Source organism: Miniopterus natalensis, chromosome 8 (genome assembly GCF_054644295.1).
Source record: "Miniopterus natalensis isolate mMinNat1 chromosome 8, mMinNat1.hap1, whole genome shotgun sequence".
Lineage (NCBI taxonomy): Eukaryota > Metazoa > Chordata > Mammalia > Chiroptera > Miniopteridae > Miniopterus > Miniopterus natalensis.
Genome location: NC_142088.1, coordinates 32,832,733 through 32,856,517, shown reverse-complemented (window position 1 = coordinate 32,856,517; position 23,785 = coordinate 32,832,733). Strand labels below are relative to the sequence as shown.

The window sequence follows — 23,785 nt, the reverse complement described above, 5'->3', positions numbered from 1 at the left end:
TAACACTCTTCCTCACTGGTGACAGCACGTCTGTCCTGTATAATGGCATCAGTCTAAGCCACAGTCACTAGTGTATCATTATGGGTGATACTTTCAATTACTTATGTTGAAGAATTAAATTTATTTGATTAACGTATCTTAATATTTAGTCCTATCTTAGATCACCCGGACCAGTTTCTCAGTCCTTTAAGCAATATTTTTCTCATAATTTTGAAATTTTTCGAAGGTTCAACATTTCTTTTTTAAAAACCTTGTTACTATGTCAGTGTAGCACTGCTCTAATTCAGAAAAAGCCTGGATGCCAACTTTAAAAGACAATAAAAACTAAATAAAGTAATACAAACAAAAAATAACGAGGCATCGTGATGAATACTTTTTTGACTTTACTTTTAACTCGCGGCAAATATCCAGACCTCTTAAGGCATTTCGACTGCATGTGCTTTTTTCAGGTCAGCAACAATTCTTTACGATCCTTCTGCATTTCTTAGACCAAAGGGCTTTAAAACGGGCTTCTTAGAATGCGGAGCTGTTTCTTTGAGGAGCTCTGGGTCCTACCTCCAAAGCTTCAACTGGATCAGCTTATGTAGTATAAGGTTTTATCTAAACAAAATGTTCTGCAGCTAAAAATAATGCCTATCCTAACATTCTCAAATTGGCAAGCAGACAGTGTAAACCCCACACTTGAAAATATCTCAAATATTTATTGGAAATATGACAAATCAGTCATTTAACCTATCAATTGTAACAAAGTGACTTCTAAAAATAACATTTTTATGCTTCAGTATAACACAATCACATATGAGAAGATAAATAACACCCATCACAATCCAGTCTACAAGTATTCCGTTAGAGCGAACACTAGTTATTTCTACACCAAATGAGGAAGTTTCATGTTGTGTAGCTCATCACCTTTTTCTTGAGAGCTTTGAAAATTTATGCACGCTTGCCAGGATCTAGCACCTTTATCTGTCCGCTCTTGGCTGTAAACCTTTGATGCCTTTATTGCTTTTGCATTTTTAATAACACTTATAACTACCAGGAAAGAATCTCAGCTCTATTCACCAGAGCCAAGTGCATGGCCTAGCACACCTGATATTGAGGTACTTTCCCGTTTTTCTCCCTTCCCTGTCCTACCACCCCGTTATTATTCTAAATGTCTGCATTCACCTGGATAACTGGATATTCCAGAACTATGCATTTTTCCATACTGATGGATTTATAGTCCTTGGATTCAAACCTCAAATTACCATGCCTTCCTAGTTTTATGGATCACATTTCCTGCATTTTCTGGATCGAAAACTTTGACCTCAAACTCACTGACCACTGAGATTTGTGATACCTCATTGCACTGCTCTTATCTAAACAGTTTCCCAGCCATTGAATCCTCCGACTGACCTGTCTAATCCTATTATTATGACTTGCTGTGAACATGTGGCTTTATTTTTGTATTCAGGTAGCACAGGGAAGCACCCTATTTCCGATAAAACAATCATTAAGATGTTCATTAGGAGCAGCTAGATAGAACTGAAAACCTAGAAAATTAGAAACAGAGACAATGTAGTAAAGTTACACTTTTATTTCTAGACACATGCAAATCATCATACTAAAAATATCCAAAATAATGCTTCACAGTGTATTTTGGCTTCAATCAAACCAATTAAGTTATGTAGCCAGTATAAGTTGTTTTCCTTTATGTCACTGTATTTTAGTGGTATTTCAGCTTTTCAGTGTATAAAACATGCTGTCATAAGTATAGTTAATTTCTTATAGGATGTAAAATAAGGACATTAAATTTATTTTACATTGACTAGGGTACTTTTAGCTGATTAGTACTTAATTTGGCTTTTTCATTTTAATTCAACCCTGTACAATTTTTAACATAAACATTTTCCACATCATTGTGAATTAACAGAGTAGCTGCAGAACCACGTAGGTTTTTTCACCTTTTATGTGATCAAAAACAGCAACTGTAAGAATTTGAAACTAATCATTTGATTAATATTAATGAAATATGTGTATTTATGTAAATTTTTCTTAAGTATGATTTTATATTAATGGACTGAACTAATCATCTATCGTGATGATTCATTATGGTCAAATACAATTACATGTATTGAAAAAGGTATGCTATTGACATAAAAAGTGATAAAATTAATTTATGGTTGCCAAACTAAAAATTATTAAGCAGATTAACAATATTTTGTGATGTTGAACATCATTTCTGAGTTCACACTTGAGAGTATGAACTCCAGATCATCAATCTAACTATACTAATTATCTGAATAATAGTTTTTCTACCTATAAGATACAAATAGTAATGCTGCATAATTCCTAGTGTTATCATAAAGATTAAATGAAATAATGCATTTACAAGTTTAGACACAGTGTGCATTATAGAGTGACCATTCAATGTGACATAATTAGTACCATCATTGTTACTATTAATTCTCACTCACTGAACATGTATAAAAATTGAATGTTACAGATTCAATCAGTTATAAAATTCCATTTCATATTAACTTAAACTAATAATTTTATTATGAGTTCTCTGTTGTCACATAGAAACATCATATAAAAACAGATAGATCTTAAGAATATGTCTTTAGGAACATTCTCCATTCTTGATCTATATAGAAGAAGGGTACATCGAGGTAATAATGTCCATCAATTCTTCCTCAGCTTCTTATGGTCCAAGCAAACAAAATATTGTTGGCTCATCATGAGACTTAGTCGGAGACTCCTGGACTTGTTTGGTTCAGGGGCCTACCATGCAACAATCAGTTTTGGTAGGTAACTAGGTCATTAGAAAAGTTAAAGCTTTTGTGGATGGTGAATGTGGGTTAAGTTTATGATACACATTTTCAAATTTCTTTTCATAAATATTATACTAATAAACATCCCCATCTAAATGTTATGAAGTGTCCATTTCACCATTACCTTATAAGTTCTATAAAATATTTACATATAAACCTATATGATCAGTTAATAAAATGTATATAGTTTAAATTTATAATTATTTGATTCTAAGTTAAAATGACCATACATGAATTTGAAACTTCTTTAAAAATGTCCACATCCTCTTCTTATCAGCAAAGAGTGAGCAAGAGAAGAGGGGAATTCAGGGGTGTGTGTGTGTGTGTGTGTGTGTGTGTGTATAGTGTTGGGGGATAGAATTGAGTATTGACCTTCTATTCTTTTCTTAAATCTGGTCACACCTGTTCTATGTACAGCAATATTTCCACAGAATTTCTCACATATGAATAGCATACATGTCTGTTTTCTTAGCTCTGCTGCAGAATTTAGTTTTTGTAAATTCTGTAATATTTTTGGCATATTCCAGAGACTGCTTTGTCAGGATGCCCATTGACCTGCAAAACAGACACTTTGAGATCAATTCTCTGATCTCATCTAACTTGAGTTAACAACAGTATTCCTCAAACCTGATCAATCTCCTTAAGTGTGACCCTTTTTTTCTAGAGGAAATAGCCTCCAAGGCATCGTATTCTCTTGGTTTTGAACCCCTTTGGGCAGCTCATTTCCTGTCTCCTTTACAGCTGTTTTGCCTAGGCTCACTCTGAGGCCCTCCACCTACATGTGCTCTCACGTGATTTCATGCAGGCCCATCCCTGCAAATTATATTGATAATGTAATTTATCATTGATGGCTCCCAAAAGGGTATCTGATCCTGATTCCAGACTCTATATCTGGCCATCTCTACTATCTCCACTTGTACATCTAAAAATCATCTCAAACTTATTAAAAATTCATCTAAATTTTAGCATTTTCCCCAACTTCTTTCTAGACTTCCTCATCTTAATAAACTGCACCAGTAATTCTGTTTGCTAAGGTCAAATTCTGAGCTATTCTGAGTCTGTCTTTCCATCACTCCACATCCAATTTATCAGTAATCCTTGCCAATTCTAGTTCTAAATCACTTTCCAATTCATCCCATAACCATCTCTAATCACCACTGTAGGCAAATTGCTTTCATTTAATCTCTTACCAATATTCTCCCTGCTTTCACTTATCTCCTACAGTTTTTCACGTACTATGTAATATTTGTATCTCCCTCCCTCCCTCCCCTTTCCTCCTTCCTTTTTTATGTTTTCTGTGTTTTTACCCAGATAGGTATCTGTATGTATATGAATGTGTCTTATGTTTTTCCATCTCCTTAGCTTTTTCCTTGTTACTTTTTCCCTTCTCCCACATACCTGACATGTTAACAAACTACATGTACCCTGATCTACAGCTATGCCTGTCATTCCTTTACCAATAGATACACATGTTCATATTTTTTACACAAAACCAGATCTTACTTTATATTCTTCTTTTGTTTGTACATTGTATATATATATTTTTTACTATAAAACAACTAGGTAATCCTACCAAATCAATGGGTATAGAGACACTGTATAATTTTATTAGATACAAAGCCTGTGGCATATGTAATAATTTATGTAACTATTTTTATGGATATTTTTCGTTTTATAAAACATGTAATTTACTTTTTATTTCAGGTTTTATAACTATAAACAATTACTCAATGCAGCACTAAGTATTCTTGTAAATGTCCTTTTATTCTATGTAGTGAGTCCCAAGAATGCAATGGCTAGCTCAAAAGTTATATGTAATTTTAATGCTGATAGATTTTGGTAGATTGCTTTCCAAAAGAACTATAAAACTTAGGAATGTAATAATAGTTCATCTCTTTTCTTGACTTATAATAATATATCTTCATTTTATTTCTTTTGGTAAATTAGTTATACAGCATCCAATTACATTAATTTCTTTGGCAACATATTAGAAATGTAGTTTTAGCTCTTAAATGAGCATTGTTCTGGCATCTATCCCAATGCTACTTATTAGAATTGAAAAGTAAGGGGATAAAAAAAGATAAAAACCCAGTATCAGATAAATATATCGTATTGATCAATAGGTAATCTACCATTCTTTTAAGACATGTTAAAGAACTGCATACTATAAATTGTTTAATTTACTTCTTAGGGTTGAACCTAAGCAAAATTATGAAATTCCTCTCTGATTCTTTTTACATTTGCATTAAATTCCATATTTTCATAATTTCTGCATTTCCACCAGCTTTCAAGATGCACATCCTCAAGTAGGAAAATTAATTGGTGTTGTGTTCTGCCAGGCTTGACCAATATTAACTCTAAGGAAGTTGCCAGAGAATCAGAGAAATTAAAGCTTGAAAGCACATGAGATAATATCTGGCTTATTCCCTTTCTTTCAGAGGTGAAATAACTGAAGGTAAGGGAGTTGAGCCATTGTTTGTTCAATATCCCATGGTTGCTTTAGTTGGACATATCTTAAAGTGGTTTCTAGCACAGTATTAATTGTGGTAGTGCCTACCCAAATTTAGGTTCTGTATTTAAGATGCTGTTTTGTTTTTAACATCTCTGTAATTAAGATGTCTTATAATCAGTGTCTCCTTACAGTTAATTGGCAGTGTATTTTCATTTATAGTGGAGATAAAAAGGATCCATCGTATAATTGATGGGATATTATGTTTTTTAAAATGCAATAATTGTTTTTAACAGCCCTCCCCCCATTTGAACTGAGAATTGAAATACAGAAATATGTAAGATAAACCTGCTGTTAGGTAATAATTAACTAATAATCACCTTAAAGAGTCACCATCTCTTTTCAAAACATACAATAATAAAATCAGCAGCCAATAAGGTTAGTAATGATTATTCAATACATATCCCATGACTAGCTGACTAGTGTCTACTACTGTTTCCCATATTTGAACAACATATAGGTCTTTTTCAAAGACTCTCTGGCATAGACTAAGTTCACTGTGGCACAATTTTACTTAAACATATTAACATCAAACTATAAAAACCCATGTGCGTACAGTTCTTATGTAAATACAAAAAGAAACAAAAATAGAAATCAAATGAAAATATGACAGACACAATATCCAAATTTGCAATTTTAATTTTACACAACAGGTGATGTTGCTTTGCAGAAACCAAATCCTATCGCAAAACATGAATTTGTTTGAGTATTGGTGGGTCACTATTGATCTAAGCATGTCTGATGATTATGGTGAAAATGGGTGATCTATGGTGATGCTGTTCTCCCACCACTTTTCTCCAATTCAGCTATGTGACACCTTCACACATGCAGCATGTCATATCATTTGGTAGCATCTTAGGGTAAATAAAACATTTATGCATTAAGTTCCTAGATTTTTCCTCATTTCCAAAGCAATAAAAGAAGTAATACTTGACACCAATGTGATCACAAACATCATTGCAAACAGAAGAGATATATAGCGATAGGACATAGTTACAAATTATCCCCATTATATTATATGGTTTTATAAATGATCAAGAATATGCCTATTATATTATGATTATTATAGTAATAAAAAATAAAGTTTTGAATCCCAATAATGTACTCTGTAACCACCAAGAATACATCATAGACACATTTGTACAGCACTGCAATGACTGGAATGTGCTTTTTTGTTTCTTCAGGGTGACATAAGAACAGGAGATTGGTGAATAGAAGCTAAGGTAAGACTGAGTTGCTGACTCAGCAGTGGATCTAAGTTGTGGATCCTTCACCTTGGTGATGGGAAGTTGCACAGACTAACGGAGTAAAAGCATCCGGAGACTGGAGCCATGGGAAGTAGAAGTTCAGGCACGTGGGGGCAGCAACCTATGGTCTCAAAGAGCAGTAGGCACACTCAGGGAACATTTACTTTCCTCTGGAAGATCTGGACAGGTAATCAGGGCAGAGATTCAAGGTCCAGGGGTCCAGGCACTGGTCTCAGAAAGGTTAGCAGGACCTCGGTTTTACATCTCACGGCAACAACATTGTTCTGAAATCTTGTGTGAGGCAAGAGTGTGTCAGGAACAACACTCAGCTGCTGAGCGGAAACCTGGTGCCCAGATTTGGGTTAAGCGAAGCAAGAGAAGGAACAGGGAGTCGAGGTAAGGCAGTGCAAGCTCAGAACATAGGAAACCTGGATTTAAATTGCAGTTGTAGAAAGGGAACAGTTGAAGGGGGGATTGCACTTGTAAAAAGGGTAAAACTGAAGTGTGGGTGTGGCAAAATAATGAACTGTAATTTTTTTAGACTGTCACTCATTTAAAACTTTTATATTTAAATTATGAACTGTATTTTTTGAGCTGAAAAGCTGGCAGTTAAACCCCAGTGATCTATAATTATCCTATAAAATACTCTAAAATACATTTTTCATTAAGATATATTGATTCTGCGTGTTTACAACAGCAGTGAGATATGTAACATCATATAAATTCTCCAAGTCACTGAGAGGAAAAGTTTGTATTTTTAGAAATTATGATGGCACTGTTCCATTGAAATCACCCATGTCATAATGGTTGCTAATAAATCAGAATTCTTTAAAGTAATGGGAATAGGCCATGAATATCAAAGAGACCGTGACACAATCAGAACTTTAAAGATGCTTACTCATGTCCTTACTATCTTTGCACCATGACAAAAGGTAAGAAATGGGAACGGCAAAATGGAAGGCGAGATAATTTATCACTGTTTTCTCATTTTAACGTATGGCCACAAAAAGGTATGCTTCTTTTCTGAGATGACGGGGACGTCCTCATTTCCTTCTTGACTTCTCGCTTCATTTTTAGCAACATTCAAATGTTTTGAGATACAAATGCCATTATGTCTAGTAGCTGTTTGCTGTCGTAAGAAGCCAGATTGCACATGGGGTTGGCTCACTGTTCTCCAGCACACTAAGGCTGACGTGCTAAAGAGCTCACAGGGAGCAGGGCCCAATGGCAACGGCATAGTGAATATCATACAGAGTGGAAAGTAGTTTTATTTGCATGACCACTGCAGATGTGGCTGTTCAGTCGGGGTAAACAAAAGGAGCCTGCACTCTCTTCTGCAACATGTTCAAGGTGTAGTACAGAATCTTGTTGATTTAGCTTGGTATTATGTAATTTTGAGATAGATTACTTCATGTGCAGAGAAATAATGAGAAAAAATTGTATTCCAAAAATTTCTATTTCTTTTTCACTGTTAGCATCCTTCATGTATTAGCAATAAATCTACGGTGTGTTTGCTACAATTTATGTATAGGTTTAGATGCGACAGTCAAAATCCACCCCATAGTATCATCAAACATGTAAGTGGCAAAAGTAGACTATTCTAAGAGTAAAGTGACTTTTCAGAGATTATACAGATATTTCACTAAAGCTTATTTTTATGATATATGTATCCTAAGGTGCCTGATATATAAACTTTGCCAGTAGAAACACAATATGGCATTCCATATAGATGGTACTTTGTTCTATGGGACAAGCCATGTAACTGCGGATCCTGTTTCATGAACCAGAAAGTGAGCTTTATAATTTAGATAAAGATCTGAACATTTTGTCAAAAGTCTTTTTAGAGGAAAATATTGCAAACACCACCAACAAACAACAAACAACACCACCTAGCTTAGATTATTATGACTTGCACATAAGAAAACTACATGATCTGATCCTTTCACATATGGGGCATCTTCCATTTCTTTAGAGATTCCTGCTTTGGCTCAGTAATACTGAAGCTTTTATCTCCTGTTTAATAATTACAAGTTTCCAAAACTTCAAAAGACAATGGAAATCATGCAGGTCATTAGTTGCTCCCAAAGTGATGTGTCCAGAGAATGCCTGTATCCTCAAACTATAAAAAATAATAAAAACTGTAGTGATACGAGCCCCAAATAATTTAATTTCCACACATTATTTAGTGGCGATCACATAAATATTTTTTTAATAGTAGTGAGTCCCTACTGAATTCTAACAAATTATTAGGTGATTTGTTCCACACAGTATAGAAGTTTTATAAATTCTTGCTCTCTCTTTCTCCCAAGACTTCCAGACTGACTCCCCCAAGTGGATATCTGAGAAATTTAGCCATGTACCTCAAAATAACTGACATTTCATAATGAGCTTTGATCAATCCACAACAATTTTGTATCTTTGTTTAGAAGCATGGCACAAGGAGAGTTTCCCTTAAATGAATCAAGCACTCCCCTCACCTACCCCCATAAATTACAATTTACTCAGATAACTATTGCCTCTCTTATAAATGTTTTTGACTCTACTCTCCTTTTCCTCCAAAGAGTAAAATCGAACTGGCAGATTCCTTTAAGGACCATACTGTGGTTTGCAGAGTCAGTGCTATATAAAACCTTCCACAGGGGACACCAAGAATGGGATCTTGAAATCTTGACCTTCAGATAAACACATTGTATCAAAGTGCAGTTTGCTCGGACGCAGGAGCATCAGGATGTCTGGAATCTGCTTTAACCAATTAAGCCATTCAAGGCAAATAAAGCCTTCAGCAAACCCACTGAAGGCACCCTCTGCCAGCCTCCCGCTGCCTGTAATGGATCTTTTTAAGTGCAGACTAAGGAGTCGCTGGTGTCTACCCGAAGGGATGCTCTCCCCCCGCCTCGGAGGACACGAGGAGGGGGTCGGCTGGGGAGGAAGGGTTGGGGGCGCGTGCAGGCCGCTGGCTGCCTCGGCCCCTGAAAAACCCGGCGGGTCCGTCCGCAGGGAGCCGAGCGCCCCGCCCGCCTCCCCTGTTCTCCGCCGAGCAGCCCGTTAGTTCCCTCGCGGGAGGCTTTCCGCGCGGGGCGCTCCCAGGGCGACCGCTTTTGTTCCCTGCCCTGCCCGTGGGAAGGAACTGCGGAGAAACGCCGCGCAGGCCCGGCCGCAGCTCCTCGCGGGCAGCGTCCTTCCCTTCCCGCTCTGGCCACCTAGGGAGACCCGGGTCCTGGGGGGGGGGGGGTAGGGGGACGCCAGCTGGGCCGAGGGGCGCGAGAGCCAGGAGTCCCCGCTTTTACCTTCCAGCCGCGTCCACTGGCGTCGCCACAACTCCCCGCCCCCAGGCGACCAGCACGCGCGCGGGCGAGCCCCGCACACGGGAGGAGGGGTGGCGGGGGGGAGGGGGCGAGGAGACATTTTCCTTCCCTAAGACTCTGACCAGGACCCAGCCTTCAAACTGAAAACACAGGAAAACAAATACAATCGAATAAGCCGAACCCCACGGGTAGCAACTGTCCAGAGCGAGGCGCAGCCCCTGGCACCTGCCCGCGCGCCGCGGCCGGAAGCGGGTGGCTTTGGTCCTGAATTACCGAGTGATTTACGGCCCCGGCCCCCGCCCCCTCGGCCCCCCGTCTCCCCAGCCCCCGCCCCCGCCTTACGGGCGTCTCCCGCTTCTCGGCGGCGGGCGGGTCCGCCTCCCGCCCTCGGGGCCTCGCGTCCCTGGCCGGCCGCGGCCGCGGCGCCGCGCGGGGGGCGTCCCGCTCGCCGCGCGCTCCCCTCGCGCCCCGACCCGCGCGGCCCCGTCCCGGCGGCGGGAGCGGGCGGGGGGCGGGTGACAGATGCACTCCTCTGACAGCGCTCGGGATCAGCCCAGTGGCTCCCTGCCATTGGCTCAGTGCGCTGGACCGGCACCGCCGCCGCTATAATAACACTCATGCCCGCCGGCGGCGGCAACTCCGGGCGCGGGCGCCGGGCGCCGAGGACGCTGCCGCCGCTGCGGCTCCCGCGGCTCCCGCTGCCCGGCTGCGCCCGGCCGCCGCGCCTGCCCTGATCCCGCTCCGCCCGCCGGCCCGCCGGCCCCGCCCGCGATCCCCCCGCGGGGCGCGTGTCCCCAGCGCCTTAGGAGAGGAGACGTGGGGGAGCGCGGCGAGCATGCGGAGGCGGCGGCGGAGCCCGGGCGCGCCCCGCGGCGGGGTGTAGAGAGCCGGGCTCCCGAGGGCGTGCGGGGGGCGGCGGCTCGCCTCCCCGCGGGCCCGCAGCCCAGCCCGGCGGGCGCAGCGCAGCCTCCCCGGGCTCCCGCGCGCTGCGGCTGCGGGCCGGGCTGCGTGGCCGCGGCGGCTGCGGGGCGGGCGGCGGCTGCCCCATGGAGTGTTACTACATTGTCATCAGCTCCACGCATCTCAGCAACGGGCACTTTCGCAACATCAAGGGAGTTTTCCGGGGCCCTCTCGGCAAGAACGGGAACAAAACTCTGGTAATCGCTTCTGCCCCCCCCCGCCCCCTCCCGTCTAGCTGGGGCATTTGGAGGGTCGAGGTCGCCGTGGGGTTTGGGGGCGTCGCGGTTCAGTTCGTGTGTAACGCGTGTCCGTGTTTCCCGTGCGGGCGCGGGGAGAGCGGGCGCCTTGGGGGAGCCTGACCCGGGCCCGGCTGACACTTGGCCAAAGCTGCGGGCTGCGCCTCCCGCACCGCGCCGACGGCGACCAGCGTCTCCGCGCCTGAAGCACGTTGAGTCCGCAGGACCTCTTTTTAATAAAAGAAAAAAAACCAAAAACCCCAACCCCCAAGTAACCCCGTAGCATTTCTCGGCTTAGAGAGCCTGAGGTGAGTGCGGGCGCGGTGCGGGGTCTGGCGGCGGCCGGGAGCCCCGAGGCGGCAGGGCGCGGGCCGGCTGAGGGACGGTCCCAGGAGGAGTTGGCGCCCCGCGTTTTCGGGAGGGCTGCGGGCAAACTTCTCCGTGGAGAAGTTGTCGGCACTGCGGGGCCGAGGGAGTGGCTCCGGGACCCCCGCTTTAACTTCCAGCCGTTCTTCCCGGAGGGGCTGGCGCTGCGCGGGGGGCGAGCCGGACGCCCCAACCGCGCCGCTGGGGACGCGCGGGCCGGCGGGCGGCTGTCGCTGGACCCCGGCGCGTGCCCCGCACCCCCCGCACCCCGCACCCCGCAGGAGGCGCACTCCTGATTGGTGGCTGGGGCGCCTTCTCCCCTTCGCGTCCCCGCCCGGCCGCAGAGCCTCCCTGCGGAACCGGCTCCCTGCGCTGGCGTCTTCCGAGAAGCCTGCACCCCAACAAATAAAAGAGGCGGGGGCACTGGGCTGAGTGCTGCGGGGAGCAGGGCCAGGGTTAGGTGGAGACGCCAAGTGTGTGTCCCTGAAGCCTGGGGCCGCTAGCAAGCAGCACCCCTACCTCACCCCCCCCCCCTTTATTTTTTACAAAGTGATTACTTAGCCTCAGGGGAGAGTAGTAGTTTACGGACAAATCCAGCTAGTCCAAACGCAAATACAGTATTCTTAATCTACTTTTCTTTATACATATCTTTTAAAACATGGTTCTACATATATATATATATATTTTTTTAATATGCCGTGATGTGTTTTCCAAACATAAAAAGTTCTCATCGGAAGTTTTAAGTGAATTCTGACATCGATGTGATGCGTTTGATTTTTTTTTTTTTCTTTGTCCCATGAATCCATCGGACCACTCCTCTCAGCTCATTTCAGACGCAGAGAAGCAGGATGAGTTTGTGGCTTTTTATTATTGTTCTGGATAAGATTGTTAGTTGTTGTTACTGAACAAAAGAAAGTGATGATAGGCTTCTGTGGTCTTCCTCAGAGCAGCAGGCAAAGGCTAAGGGAATTGTTAAGGTTATTCTAGCTTGATTTAGGGAACTCAGCCAAGTAGGAAGGTAAATATTTGGGGGAGTAAACCTTCATTTTAAAGAAAGTGTGCTCTGGCTTCTTTTTTAAAAATCAAGTTTCACTTAAGGGAAAAGGCAAACTTATTGAACAAGATCTCATTTAGTTGGTGATAACCATACAGCAGAGTTGATGGGAAAAAAATTTACTTGCCAAACCTCAACTTGTCAAAATTATGGTAATCTTGATGCTTAAATCAACCTTGGGTTTTTAACAATGATTGAACTTGCTTATGCTGATTTGTTTGTTGTGGGTTTGAGATTTATTAGTTCTTTATAACTCTTATTAACAAAGAATAGGTTAAATTCTAGATTTTCCAATGTAACTTTATGAGATTAATAAATCTAACTGTATACAAATATCAGAAGCAAAAAACAGATTAAAAAGTTTAGAAATAACTCGTACCATATTTCTCTTAGTTATGGTGAAAGACTTATAGGGCCTTCATAGCTAGTCCTTTTAGGTTATGTTCATAAGCTGCTCAAGTCTGTATTCCTGTGTAAGAGATTTATGCTGACAGAAATGGTGGAGGTTTTCATGTATGGTCCAACTATATTTGAAACTATTAGTTTACAAGGTAAAATATGTCACATGTTTATTTCCTGTACTCTTTGATGATTTTGTTATTGAAGAGAGTGAGATTTATGCCTACCCTTTAAGTGTAACAGAAGACATTCTAAATATATTTGTAAGTGTATTTTGTATTAAGGGATGTTTATATTTTTAAACATTCTTTGTAAACATTTATAGTTACCTAAAAATGTATTCTTTATAGCACATAGGATGCTATGAGAACTCACTATAAACTAAAACTTACTACAAGCTAAAACAAGAAAACTGAACATGAAACTTCTCAGAATTAGCAACCTTATAAAATACACAAGTATTACTTTAAAAATGTATATGTGCTACATTTTGAACATTTTCAAGTAAGAATTTATTATTATCATGTTTTTAATCTCAGTTTCAGGGAATAATGTTTATGAGATCTTTGTACTTTCTTGTCTATTTGATTTTGATATATTTTGAATTTTTCCTTAAAAAACCTCATCAAATTCTGCATTTTAAAATATGCATCATCTTAAAAAGATTTTAATGATATCTCCAATATTGTTGCTGTTTTCCAGGAAAACTACAACTGACAACCTAAAACCATTTAGAGAAAAGGCATTTTGATTTTTCCAAAGAACTTCCAAGTATTTTCAAGCACTGGGTAGCTAATGGATATTCTGAACATTTAAAAAATTCACATTTAAATAAAATGATTTTATATTCTTTAAACAAAATCATTGAGCTGATGTAAGATAGCCTATAACTGTTAATACAGTGATCTTTCATGAATTAGAAGTTTTCTTAGAGAATAAAATTACTTAAAGAACAAAACACAGTTTTGAGTGACATTGATTAATTGTTGGTAGTCCTAAATCCAGAATGTAATCCTGCCACTCATATTGAGGATATTATCAAAATGTACAGTCCTTTCCATAGGTCATATCATGCCACTTACACATTAAATTTTAAAAAGTACTTAAAGATTAACCTGTTGTCAATCTTGACCCTATTCCTGAGCTTTTAAATATATTTGTCTTGACAATTTTAACTGAAAATATACAAACTTCCATTTTACAATGTCTTACAAGGAAAAAGTCATTATACCTGTCACAAATTCTGTTATAAATAGCACCATATATGTAATATAGCTTTAATTCCATGGAATAAGAAATAAGCTAATTTTTAATTAGTGTTCCAGAATATTATGAATAAGTTATATGGTTTAATGATAATGAATTAAGTTTATTAATGGGTTCTCAACATATTTGAGTTCATTCAGATTTATTGAGGTATCTCAATTGCAAACCACTATTCTAGGCACCACAGGCTCTATGAAGAGTATTACGCATTAAGTAGTATGTGTTAAGTTGTATTCAGGGATGATTATGTTCATTTTCAATGTGTTGAAGAAGTATTCACATATTTTGACATGTTTGCAGGTGTCTTGTCACTCTCAGAACGTTTTCATATGTATTCATTTTGAAAAGTATGAAAAAATTCTGGGGTTTTCCTTTGGGTATACAGGAACTCAAGAAAATTAGGTAGGTATTTGAAACATAATATATGGCCTTTAGTGCTAATTATTATCATCTAATATAACATTATTATTCATGTCATTCCCTTACACATTTCTGTATCTCCTAGAAATGTAATTTTAAAGGTTTCTCCACTCAAACTCATTTATGTAGCACATTTAGGATTGTTAAGAAGACTAAAGATACCAATTGCTGAATTAGTGCTAATGAAAAATTGTCATTGTTAGAGTAATATTCTTAAGTAAGGTCAGGGGTGAGGATGGATTAAGGTGATATCTTAATATATCTTCAAACTTTCCTACTTTATAGACTTGTTCACACAGTCAGTATCTATTCTTCCAAGTTTCTTTTAAACTATTATGCATTCAGTATCAGAGACTATCTTGTGTCTCACTTTTCTGAATGCACGGTGTCATGGTGTCATATGTTCTTTGCTATACTTGTTTTTCATTCCAGCAAAACTTTACAACTTGCGAATTTTCAGAACACATTATTCAAGTAAGGGAAATAACTTATAATTAAATTATTTATGTTTGACATAAAAAAATGTAAGCAGTATTTTAAGGCAAATGTTGTCAAGTGATACCTATTACTGCAACAGACCTTGTTAATTCTTCAAATACTGAGGTATTTGATGAATTAGCTAAAATTCAAATAGTGACATAATATCTTATCTTCACTTCTAAGATCTGTACTAAAATTTTCTAGGTTATTGATGACTGCAATTACATTTTTATTGCAAATACAGATAAGTGACAGCCTTGAGTACCACCTAATCCAAATTCTTCATATGGTTGTATTCTAGGTCAAATTCATCTGCTGGAGTAGTTTGTTTAGTGTGCACCATGTTTCAAAAGTTCAGAAATAACAGAAGTAAAACCAATAACTTCAAAGTACAGTAACTCCTTACTTAAGTTGTCCACAGGTTCTTGGAAACTGTGACTTCAAGCGAAATAGTGTATAACATAACCAATATTACACACTTCTAAATCAAGACTCAAAATACTTGTCATATTGAACATTGGAATAACTGTGACCTATGCAGACATTTAAGAAAGATTAATAAAACCACGCAAGATCATTATTTTTCAACCCTCTTATTCCAGTTCAAGGTGCTGGGTGGCCAGTGCCTCTCCTGGCAGCTCAGTGCACAAAGCAGGAACCCACATGGACAGGATGCCCCCCCATCTCAGGGCCACTCACACCCACACCCACACCCACACCCGCACCCACACCCACCTAGACTGGGATGACGCAGACACGGGAAATCGCCTAATGTGCCCTTCTTTGGGATGTGGGAGGAGACCGGAGTACCTGGAGGAAACCCATGCGGACATGGGGAGAACAGGCACACTTCACACAGACAGTGGCCCTGGCTGGAACTGCTTTATTGTTTTCTCATCAGTGTTATAACAAAATGACACTGAATGAAAGGACTTTATTCAAGGACCTGCTGTAGTAATTAGTAAAAGTTTATTGTGAACCAAAAAGGCAGTTTGCAAACCAGGAGCACTCAAACCAAAACATGGAATGAATCTCAGGGGTATGTTGTTATAAAGCAGCTTATGTAGTAAAAAGAGAAGTGACTGTTTCTTCTTCACAGTGATTGGTTATACTACTAGAACTTTCATTGGTTATCTCAGCAACCTTCGGAAACAGTTCATGTTTTGCTTATGATTTCTAGAGGCACAAGAGAGAAATGACCCAGCTCAACTTAGTCTTGTAAAATAAGCCTACTTAAACTTTGTTTGTATGAGTAAACTGGTTTTGTCTGCTCAGGGAATTTCGAAGGCTGGTCTCCTTTGCTTTTTATTTTAACTTTTCCCCCTGTTGGCCCTTTTCTCAGCAGACCGAGAGAATGGCCGACCAGAATAGCATTATTCTTGGTTACCACCATTGATATAGTCAGGCTAAAGAATCACACATTTGCAATTTCCATTAATTGGGTAGATGAACAGGAGTCACCGTCTTCATCATTTATGTGGCTATTGTTGCTTTCATCAAGCTGTCTGATTTTAATGGTTGCATTTGGTGTGAGTGGTTGTCAACAGGCATTTAAATACTTTGAGAGTATACAGTGCACTAGAGAGGTTAATATGATGACTACAAGGAGAACAAAGTATTGACAAATTCCCCAAAGTAGAAATTCCCAGGAGCCAAGATTTAATCAATTAAATAACTCCAATGCGTTATAATCAGATTCAGGTTTTCCGTTTCTAAGTCAAGCAACAATTATTTGTATAATGTATAATTGTGTTTCAATTAATTAAAAGTTATTTACATAAGCACAATATAATGTATTAGCAAACACATATCCTCGTGATTATTTAGGACAGGATGAACTTCAAGATGTTTTATTTCAGGAGGCTGTGTTGCAGGTGAGCTTCCACTTAAATTAGGCCTCTATTGGTGTAAGCAGTCAGGTCATTTAATGAGAGGCATTTCTATGGAAACAGGAGTAAAACAAAGGTTAATAGTTTGAGCAAATTAAAAATTCAGTTTCTAAGTTTGGAGATCAGCCAGTTGAGAAAATTTCTAGATGTCGGGTTAGAACGATTTTCACATGGAGTGAGGGCAAGCCGTGGCAATCAGACAGATTTTTCTGGTTTGCAGTGTGAATGTCTCTGGTAATCTCTCTGAGTAGCTATGTAATGACAGGCATGAAGGCTGTCCACATATGAGCTGTTGCGGTGACTTCTCAGAAATTTTTATCAAGGTGTCCAGCTTTTGCTTGCATGTCTTAGAGAAAAGGGCATTTTTAGTTTCATGGCGATTCCAAGTGAAAATAGTGGGAGAAAATTGGAAATGCTAGATCAGAGAGTTCTAGCCAAATATTGGAGGAAACGTGGAGAATTTAGGATTCAGTTCAGTTTACAGGTAGAAACCAAATCCTCAAAGACAATTAACAGCACTAGGCTCTGATATTCATAAAGGTGTATTATTGAAATATAATTTTTCTCTCTGTAATGGTCCCCATTTCTATCAAAGATAATCATAATAAAATTAACATGTTTGCAAGTAAAGTCTACTTTTAATAAAATTGGCCTGGTCATTTACCTAAGTGCAGCAAGAATAGTGATTGACCATATAGGCTGTTTTAAATATGCTTTGTTGGGACTTTTCATTAAAAAAATCTCAGATTGGATTTCAAAAGTCTCTTGAGACTAGGAAGCCAAGTCAAAGACTTGCCCAGTTGTGTCCTTTTACAAAGAGAACAGATTCTTATTGAACTTATGAAAATACAAATATTATCATAAAAGTAAGAGTATTTAATAGAAGTTTCTGAATTCTAGAGGGATCAAGTAGAGAGAAAGAGATATTTCAACTTTTGTTGCAAAGAAATACTTTACCAAGTTGCTGTGAGTTGTAGATAGTGTTAAAGACAAGAGAGAAAGGGGTCTTTTAAAACTGAAAAACAAAACATTAAAGTACCAGCAATGTTTTAAATGAATTCCTAAACACTTTAATTACCTTCGTTAGTTGGTTTAGTCTATTGTAATTTATCTTTGTTGATCTGGATCTTTTGCTACCAGTTTTATGAATGTATCAGTTTTCCATCAGATTTTAGAAATTCTTACCTAATTCACTGTTATGATCTTAAATGTAACAGAAACTTGCATTTTAGAGTACTTTTCAGGGTCTTTTTCATAAATCTCTTTTAAAGTTGGGGCATTTTTTGCAGGAATATTTTTGCAAAAGCATCAGAATAAAACAACTGTCTGCAAATGACAAAACCTTTTTTAAAAAATTGGCTGTGGTTAAAGATCTGGTGTGAACTCATTATAATGCCATTCACAAGGGAATTTGGTTATTTCTCTGACATATATTTTTAAATTATGACTGATAACATACCAGTACATATCAGTTTAACATCACTTCTTATTTGACAATGCTTCCAATGAAATTTAACTTATACAGAAAGTTGCACAGTTGTAAAAAACTAAGCTCTTTAACAGAGAAGAATCAGTTTTCTTAAGTAATCAAAGACCTAATAAAGACAAAGCAATGTATTGTTTTCTAGGCAGATTTTATTAGTGGTAAAGAAAGACCTTTGTTTATATTTCTTATTAAGACCAGAACAATAATCGTAGAAAATGTCCTTTTAAACAGAGAAAACTAAATATAAATTTTGCATTGGTATTTTTGATATTAAAACATTTTTCATTTTCTTTTCAACTTAAATAAAACCGTTTCAATATTAATAAGCTTGACCACACATGAAATTCCTTTCTGAAGCTTACTTTTTCCCAGACATCCTGCAACTTTCTATATCCACTTAGGTTTTGTCCTGTCTTTTTCCTTTCTTATTTTGGAATGGTTTATCTGTTTACTTTAAGGCAAAATTACTTTGTTTTGTTTTTTTCTTTACCAAAACAAACAAAAAACAATGTCATTCATATCTTTTCTGATTTAAAATACCATTCTGTTTTCCTTACCTACTTTTCATATGCAGTCATGTTCTTTCATTCTTAATGTTCTAGTAGTTTTGCATAAAATCTTAGCTTTTTTACAAATCAGATTTTGGCAAGAAAACTTCTACAGCCATCTGTATTTGAATGCCCTCCCCTTTCTTCAGTTTCTGTGGGTGTTTTGTGTTTTTTTTTGGAGTGTTTACATTTTAAAGACATGATAAGATTTACAACTACAAGGGACAGAGAAAAAAATGTAACTTTTCTTTTAGGAATTTGGGGGTAATTGCTATTTAAAGGTTTTCTGTGTACCGAAGGCCAGATGACATGGTGCGCCTCATCTGTTCCCTCATTAATCACCACAAGGTCCTCTTCATTCTCAGCACTTTCCCAGAGATTCCACCTCTCAGCATCCTAACCAGGCTTTTGTCACAGGTGACTTCCTAGCTCTACATTCAGCTCGCCAAGGTTTCCACTTATTACCGTGCTCTCCCACCTTGTCTGCCAGTCCCAAAGCTAGCAGAGGAGTGAACAACCTCGGTCCTTCTCTCATCTCAGCTCTTCCAACTTTCCAACTTGAGTTTGAGCCTGTACTGGGCATTGGTGTCCAGCCGACCTGCCCAATGGAGCGGCCAGCTCATTGCAGCGGCCACTGGTTTCTCTTCTTTGCCACAGTGTGTTGTGTGCAGTTCATCCAGCAAGCACATTGACGCAGCCAGAATTTCAGGGTGTCCCTGTACTCATGAGGTGGTTCTCACATACAGGCTACCCTTCCCCACATAGAGGTCAATGGACAACACAGGATTTCCCCCTGGATGTTCCTTTCCCAAGGCTACCGAACTTATGGAAGGAACTTGTATGAGTTATTTCTGCCCATGTAATAAATTTTTCACTGTGGCAATAAAAAGTTTATTAATAGACATAAATATCTTTTGTCTCTCTAAAAATTTAAAAAGTAGATAAACTTAGGTTTAGCATTGAATGTTTATCTTACTTGAAAATGATTTAGATGTTCACTGAATATCAATTATTTAGTTCAACTTAATATAAACTTTTATCTTATTTACATTTATTTAAATTTCTTGCTTCTAACAAATATGCTTGGATTAGACACCAAACAGCTCCTTATAATGTTATTTTTCTTGTTTATAACTTTGGAAGACATGCTTGCTTTTATTGAACCAACAAACTTAAACTTGCTTTTATTTGTCAAAGATTATCACAGTTCATGTGGACTTGAAAAACATTTGGGTTAGTTTCTATTTTTGAGAGTATACTTGATTTATATACTGCTTAATATTCTTCAAGCCTATTAAATAGTGCTCTTTACAAAATAATTTTGGGAATACCATGTGAAGGTAGAAAAATATCATATATCTTTATCATACATAAATTTACAGACAGACACAAATAGACATCTTATAGCATTTGTTTTCAAAATTTTAGCCATGTCTCAGGTACAAAACTCAAAAGAATAGTTGGATCCAAATTGTGTTTCTGGCAGATGGACTAAGTCAAGGTTACCTGCTCAGATGGCCAGTGTTTTACTAAAGATTTCTTTTGTTTGATGGGTGCAAGGACCCTTTTAGAGCTATTTTTAGAGCCCTTTGGTCTTTTGAAGCGTCTGCATATCAATTAAAGAAGACATTCCTTTATCTCTGAGAATTTTGGAAGCTTCTCTTTCGAAGGTGCCCCTTATAAATGAACTGGTCTAAGTTAACGTTTCCTCAAAGTGGCCATTACAATTTCAGATGATCGGAAAGCTCACTTGGTTTTTCAGAAAGGCATAAGATCCTACTCCATAGTGGGTATAGGTACAAGAGAGAGGAATTTTTAAGGGAGGAGATTTAGACCAGTTGGAACCCATCTTTGCCTTTAGATTCTCTAAAAGAAATAATCTGTGAGGAGGCTGCTAATCCTACTGATGAGCAAAACCCAGGCAATCATGGTTTCCTCCCCTTTCAGATAGTAGGGTGATTTACCAAGAAGCTTCAACAAACATAAACAGAAAGAAAGTGTGCATATTAAAGCTGGAGAGTGCAGAACACAAAAGAGAGCAGAGCTCAGATGCAAGAGAGATTTACCCTCAAACTCCAGTGTTGGTGAGAAAGCAGCGAGTTCAAAGGGTCCCGTGGATGCACCAGGTTGCTCATCAACCTCACTCAGAGTCATTGGCATCTTCTTTGGAAATAATCTTTTAAAAATGATTGTAACGATAACAAAGTGTTGAAATAATTTCCTCCAATTACCATGTTTAACTGAGATATGACTATAGGAGGCAATTACTCTACATTAGGATCTTGAGCACTCCTGCTAGAAAGAAGAAAAAAATTAGCAGTTTTGATCTGTGGTGTACTAAAGTCAAAATTCATAAAGAAACTCTGTATCTTGATTTATCACTTTTATAAATCACTAACTACAAAAAGTAAGCAATATAATTTTATGAATTTTCCTTTCTAAAAATTTTAACTGGCAACCATTTGATCTGTTTTTTCTTATTATAAATTACCCTTTGCCACTGAGAAATTTATTACCAGATATACTATTTTATGGTGGTGTTTTCAACTAAAAAGTTCCACTAATTTTACAAATATATTACAGCACACTTCCTAGCACAGTATAAGAAAAAAAAAATGGAGTACTAAATAATTAAAACTCAATTCTCATTGTCAAAGTAAACAAAGTCCATTACCTGATGTACTGCTCTGTACTCTTTCATAATGCTTTGGCACCATTAGAAGAAAGTTATATAGTTTACTAAATGTAAGTACATTTAATGTATAAAATGTTCATGCTGACAATGCCATATTCAAGTCATTATAAAAATTCTTTTTTCTGAAATAGGTTTAGAAAAGTCAGCTTTGCTGAGTTTGACGGCTAGTTTTATGTGTCAACCAGAATAGTAGCCATTTACTTAATTAAACATCAATGTAGCTGTTGATGCTAAGATATTTTGTAGATGTGATTAATATATACAATCAGTTGACTTTAAATAGAGGTGTTGACCATTATATGGATGCATCACAGTATCAGATGAAAGGCCTGAGGGTCCAGCCCACCTGCCCGCCCACAGAAACTCACAAACCACAATCAAGGAGTCAATTCCAAATTCCTTAAAATAAATCTCTCCTTCCCCCAAACTTTGCTTGTGTTTATCTGGAGAAGTATGATTGATGTATTAAGGATCAGTTTATTATATATCTTTATAATAAGGTAACTCATTGTTTAAAATATCATATCTGGTTTTAGTTGGAAATAGACAAAATGGGCTTTGTTAAATCATTTAGGTTCAGAATTGATAAACCCTATTGTGGAATGTTTCTGTTATTTTGTAAAAAACTTTATAACTTTATTTTAAATCTGTGCTTGGATTACAAACTTTTAATCAATCTCCCTGCTGCTTCCCCCTCCCCAAAAGACCACATTTATAACTATGTAAAATATAGTATTTTTATTGATTCAACTCCAGTGGCTAATCACACATGCAGTTATAGTACTTGAATAAAATCAGCCTATCTTTAAATGAGAGGAAATAATTTTAAATCTAATATCAGTGTGCACAATTTGGTAGCCTAAATTTAAGAAAATAGGTTTAAACGGGGCTGTGTAAAATAAAAAGCTTAAACTTTATAAAACAAAGATATTTTCATAAAAATATACAGAATGATGTCAATGCTCACCAGTCAAAATCCAACAGAAGCACAACTCTAGTTGAATCAAATTGCACATATTGGTACTTGTTGGAATAAAGTAAAACGCACACCCTGGGGAGCCTTGGGGAGCCACATGAAGAGGAAATAATAATTTCATAGGATGCGAGATTGCATAAGGAGACTTTAATGGAGAGCTAATTAAATAATTTTTTCCTGGATTGTACTGTGAGAAAAAGGGCCAATCCTGTCATTGACTATCTTTGTACTTTTATCTGGGAGGCAAGAGGGACAGAGTGGGGGGAGTAGTAGCTTTTGCCCATGTTGCTGGCAGATGGAATGTTGGGTAACAGCCACAATGTTTTCATTTTTGTCTGCTCAAACAGATTGCAGAGTGGTCTTGTTTGTTTGTTTTTCTAATTCCGTCATGCTCGTAGATGACCTCATCTGATGTTAGTGGACTGTAGACTGTTCCTGTTTGATAAGAGAACATCACATCTTACTCTTAGATCTAGACAGCTCCTAGGTTACAGTTTTCAAGGGGTGCTTCCTGTTTTCTTGTGTGTTTTTTTCAGAAAATACATGAGAATGGATAAGTGCAAACAGGAGGTAGACATGACCATCAGAGAAGAGAATTTAAAGGAACTGAGATCCAAAGCTGGGGAATTTTTGGATGAGGGAGGGAAGGAGAATGGTGGAATGAAGAGGACATGTGCTCTGAACTGGCACATTAACATGAGGGCTCTGGGGGGTAAAACACCCAGCTCTTGAGAGAAATACAGGGGAAATAATGTTTTTGGGAGAAACAGATTTCAGTTTGATCAAAATTGTGAAGAAAAACTCTTGTGAAAAGTCTAAAGTTACAGAGACGTCATTGGTAATGGACACTACTGAATTCAAGGAGACACAATCCCAGAGTTCTAGAACAGGTGGAAATATAGAGAATCATGTAACAAAAGAGAGTGTAACATAGTCATAGGAGATTGAGGTTCTGGGAAGGAAGGATAATTTGGGAGATCTGAGCTTCTTGGAGCAACTGATATCATTGGAGATGCAGGATGTAAAATAAAATTGGTTTCAGTAATCCCAATGCAGGTTATGGTAGCAGTGGAATTGGGGAAGATGACAGAGATGATGGTTGTGTGGGCCCATTCAGAGTCCTTGGGCTCACCTTT

The 23,785-nt window shown here is 38.6% G+C and overlaps 1 protein-coding gene across 1 annotated transcript in view; it reads left to right on the top strand.

The window, feature by feature from the left end:
- The first annotated feature begins 10,920 nt into the window (after positions 1–10,920).
- ZNF804A (zinc finger protein 804A) overlaps positions 10,921–23,785 on the top strand; it is a 186,644-nt gene continuing 173,779 nt past the window's right edge. The window contains exon 1 of the mRNA XM_087819406.1: positions 10,921–11,031. Coding sequence (XP_087675532.1) covers positions 10,921–11,031 — 111 coding nt within the window. The remainder of the gene's footprint in view (positions 11,032–23,785) is intronic.